Source organism: Pseudorca crassidens, chromosome 1 (assembly GCF_039906515.1).
Source record: "Pseudorca crassidens isolate mPseCra1 chromosome 1, mPseCra1.hap1, whole genome shotgun sequence".
NCBI lineage: Eukaryota > Metazoa > Chordata > Mammalia > Artiodactyla > Delphinidae > Pseudorca > Pseudorca crassidens.
The window spans coordinates 55,268,620-55,273,268 of NC_090296.1; the positions used below are offsets into that span (position 1 = coordinate 55,268,620).

Below are 4,649 nucleotides of genomic sequence, written 5' to 3' on the forward strand. Positions count from 1 at the left end.
GGAACAAGAGAGAACACAGTTCTCCTCCATCCATTCTGAGAAAGGCACGAACTACTTATTTACAAAAATGATCTCCATACTTGGTCCTTGCCTACATTTCTAGTTTCATCTTCTGTTGCTTCCCACCAAACTCATTGTTTCAGCTGTTTAGAAATTCACCACTTTTTATTAACTCACTAAGTCCTTTTATAATTCAGTGTCTCTGAACATATATATTTTCAGTCTGAAATTCACCAGGATGCATCCACACTTAGCAAATTCCTATTCATCTTTTATCATACCATTTCGATTATAATCACCTATAAACCAATTAATTTAAGAAAAGTTTGACCATATGTTGGATAATTCTAAGCATAAAAACAACTGCAAAGAAATCTTGAACTTTATTTAATAGGTAGGTAGTTGTATTACTGGTGTAATAATTATATTTTGTGTACTGTAGGATACAGCATATGAATAAATATAACTGATATTGGGGACCAGGGTTATACTGTGGGAGAAGGGAGATACAAATATGGACTAAAGGAAGATGAGTAAGAACCTTGTAGTGCTGGATTTGAATTGGAGGTATCAGTATGAATTTGTTTTAAAAAAATTAAAAAGGTATTGGGACCTCCCTGGTGGTACAGTGGTTAAGAATCCGCCTGCCAATGCAGGGCAGACAGTTTTGATCCCTGGTCCGGAGAGACCCCACATGCCTTGTAACAACTAAGCCCGTGTGCCACAAATACCGGGCCTGCGCTCTAGAGCCCATGAGCCACAACTACTGAGCCCATGCGCCACAACTACTGAAGCCCGCACACCCTAGAGCCCATGCTCCACAACAAGAGAAGCCACCACAATGAGAAGCCTGTGCACCGCAATGAAGAGTAGCCCCCTCTCGTCGCAACTAGAGAAAGCCCACGCGCAGCAACGAAGACCCAATGCAGCCAAAAAGTAAATAAAATTAAAATAAATAAATAAATAAATAAAGGTATTCCCTGGTTCTATCCACTGAAAGGACCAATGCATAATGATAAGCAATAGCAGTGAGCACATCTATACCCAGATTTTGGTTTTAAAATTCCACTCTCCACGAAAAAAAGCAGTTCTTGGGCTCTTGGAAAAAAGGTTGATTCCAGGTCTGGAGCAAGAAAAATACAAGGTAAGGCTGGGCATCATATTATGTTTAAGTTAAGGAAGTGTTCAAAGACTAAAGAGTCATGAGAAAGGACACAGGAGCCAGCCACTGGTCAAATCAATTTTAGCCTCAAAAGGAATACTAATGTATTTAATTATTACACATAAAATAAAAAAGAATGCCAGGTAACAAATACAGAAGGACCATTAGAATTTTCAGAAGTGTCACCCTTTTTTGTAGTTCCCAATGTAATAAATATACAGGTAAGGATCATTAGTGGATGCTAACAACAGGGGTGGAAGGTCGTTGACATATCCATAATGTCTCAAAGTATCATCCTGCAGATCATGTGCTAATTATAAAGAGGAAAGTAAACCTTTGCAATGGAGTGATATGGTTATCACCACCTTAACCAAGTGATAAAACTTAGCATCACCAATAGTGGGACACCTGATATTACATGCCTCATGAGGTGATGTCATGTAAAGTTCATCTCATTATAGATGGTAATGTGGTAAATACAGATGAAGCATATGAATATTCGCTGTACTATTCTTTTAAACTACAGATTTGAAATTTTCAAAATAAAAACTTGAGGAAAAAAATCTCAGTTCAGATGTCATATCTTATTGGAAGGTTTTTTTTTTTTACTTTTCCAGTGGAATTATTTTTTCTATTTTCAGTATTCCCACAGGACCCTTTATATTTCTATTTTAGCACTTAACAAATTTGTAACTGCCTGTTTATAGGTCTGACCTTTTCCCTAAACTCTGCAGAACTGGTCTCATCTTCCTTCCCAGAACTTGGCTCTTTATCTGGCACCTACCAGGTATTCAGTGTTTGTTGTATGAATGAGATAACTGATATGCCAAAGTGACAGGCCAAAACTGAAATCCAAGCATTGTCTATATCAAATTGTGCCTCAAATTTAATCCAATCAATCAAGCAGGAAATCTACCTAACCTACCAAACCTCTCTCATTATAATAGATACATCAGCAAATTGACTTAAAAACAAAGCATACAGCCCTCAAGGAGCCTCACCTTTAAGTCATTACAAGCATACTTTCATTTTAAATTTTTTCATTGCTTCAACTCAAGGAAATTAGGGAAGATGCATACCTGTTCTATATCCTTTGAATTGGAGGTCTGGTTTTCTCCCGTGACTCCAGGCTGCTCATTTTCCCATGGTAATTTATTTTTTCCTTTTCCTGCACTTAGTACCCTTCGAGTACAGATAGTTGGACTATAAGATCCATAAATTTGCATGCTATCACTTGTGTGGTCACCACAGTGACAGTGTGCACTCTGAGTTCTGTTACCCGCCAAAAGCCAGTCTGTATCTGCTCCATGTGCCAAATGGCTTGATCTACCCTGGGCAGATGATGGCATGAGTACTGCATACTCCACAAATCCCTGTTCTGTTAACTTTGGGAGGGTTTTCCTAGCCAATCTGGCCTGCACAGCATTCATCACTCCATCTCCGTTATCTTGCAGCTCAACAGTATCCACAGCTTTGAAAAGGATGCTGGTTTTACCTGAGCCCATTGATGATGCCAACACAGCAAAGGCTTCAAGAGCTGCTTGGCGTACCCTGCGTTTGCTATCTACAAGAGCTGGAGCAAGATCAAAAGACAGTTTGGATAAGTCAAAATCCTCACTGGGATAGGTCAGGAGGGAGGAGATGCAAATGTTCACCACTTCCTCTCTCACTCTGGAATGCTTATGTTTGAGATGTTCCAGGAGTAAGCAAAGCACCTGTTGAGGACCTACTTCCTTCATTAGCTTGAGGAAGATTTTCATGTATTCTTGTTTGATCACCAACTTGTTGTCTGTCAGCACTTTGACAGAAGCTGCTATAACTGGTCCCAAGAACTGTTGTACCTGCTCTCCAAGACGAACAACCAGTAAATGCAGGACTTGAAGTGTGCCATAGACCACTTTGAAGTTAGAATCGTCTAACAAATTATACATCAAACTAATGAAACCGACTAGGCTAGAATGAGAGGTGGAACTAGGGTTAAAGCGTCCCATCACCTGTTTTAGCTCCTCAATAGCCTGAGTCCGGTTCTTATAGTCTTCCTGATCTAACAACCTTGAATGCAGCTCCTGAGGAATAATCCCAAATTTAAGATTGCTGTTGAAAAGAGGCACTGCACTGGGAAGGGGATCTTCAGGAAATCCAGAGGCTTCAAGTTCCAAATAATAAGGAACCTGACTTCCAAACTGGGACTCCAGGCGGCGATTGTAGTGTCTCCTCAGGGCAGAAGGCAGGCGAGAGATATATGACTGAAACCTCTCTTGGCCAAGACGCTCCCCAATTTGTTGAAGTGCAGAGAAGGCTGTCTCAGATTCTTCTTCTATCTCCTGACCGCCAAGCTTTCGGGCTAAGGATATTATCACCTCGGTAAGATCTAGGCGGAGCAACAAATCCTCAGGAGTAAGCAAGATAGGGAACAGTAGTGCCGTGGAAGCTCTAAGCCGGGCATCGGTACTTTCCAGTCCTTGTTGTATAAGCATTCTCAGCACCTGTCCAGAACTACGTTTCAAACACACGTGTAAGATCTGCAGCGCATCTTTCCGTAGAGCTGGATTCTCTTCTCGTAAGGAGACAACTAGCTGAGGCAGAAGTGCTAGGCTAAAGGCCTCTTCCAACTGGTCTGCCTCCCCCTGACCCCGGAGAACGTCCGAGAGGAGTTGCAAGCAGAGTCGCTTCTCATCACTACCTCCTTCCACAAGCACTCGGCCCACGGCCCGATACAATGCTTCCTTTCGTCGGGGGAAGCCAAGTCTACCGCCCCGGCGCGGCAAAGCAGCCTGTAAAGCCTGAAAGGCCTCGGAAGGATCCGGCGCGGTCCGGAGTTGTTGAAGGAGCCGAGTCTCCTCTTCATCTCCCCCTGACAAACCACCTCCAGACCCAGACCAATTACTTGAGATTGCCTCCGCGGGCATCAAGAGGGTCGAGGCCAGAGGCGAAGGCGTCGGGGGGCAGGAACCGTGGTCTCCGGCAGCTCCACGGCAGCAGTAGTTTTTCTCGCCTCTCATGGCGCCCCCACCTCGTCTATCATCAGTCTCTGGGGCGGGAGGACGACTGCGGCTCTGGAGGCGATAGGCACAGAGGGCTGGAAGGGGCGGCAGCGGGAGCAGCGCGAAGGGCGCAGCCGCCATGAAGGGTCATCAAGTGGCGGAGCCTGTAGGAAACCATCATCTCCGAAGGGCTCGATGGAGCCCAGCGTTCCTGTTCTTCTCCAAGCCTCAAGCTGCAGAGGAGGAAAAAGAACAGCTTAAGTCCCCAACTCCAGGAGACTGCCTTCGGCAAAATGGCCCCCGCCTGAGCCCCAGACCCCGCAGCTGCCTCCGGGCGTAACCAGGGGCACCACGTGACCAAACCGATCGCTTCCATGGTGATGTACCCAGCGCGGGCCTCTTGACCCGGAAATCAATCTGCCGTGATGAATGCTGGGTCATGTAGTCCACATCGGAAGATCGGACTAGGCAGAAGGCCCCTGGAAAAGGAAGTGAAAACGTTG

General features: G+C 44.7%; 1 protein-coding gene across 3 annotated transcripts in view; it reads right to left on the minus strand.

The window, feature by feature from the left end:
• TOGARAM1 (TOG array regulator of axonemal microtubules 1) overlaps positions 1 to 4,612 on the minus strand; it is an 81,189-nt gene extending 76,577 nt beyond the window's left edge. The window contains exon 1 of one of the 3 annotated variants that reach the window (XM_067737056.1): positions 2,242 to 4,601. In XM_067737056.1, the coding sequence (XP_067593157.1) occupies positions 2,242 to 4,287 (2,046 nt within the window). In that variant the 5' untranslated portion in view covers positions 4,288 to 4,601. Of the gene's footprint in view, positions 1 to 2,241 lie in introns of all 3 variants that reach the window. The other 2 variants (XM_067737061.1, XM_067737063.1) reach the window with 2 other exon arrangements.
• Between the last annotated feature and the right edge of the window lie 37 nt (positions 4,613 to 4,649).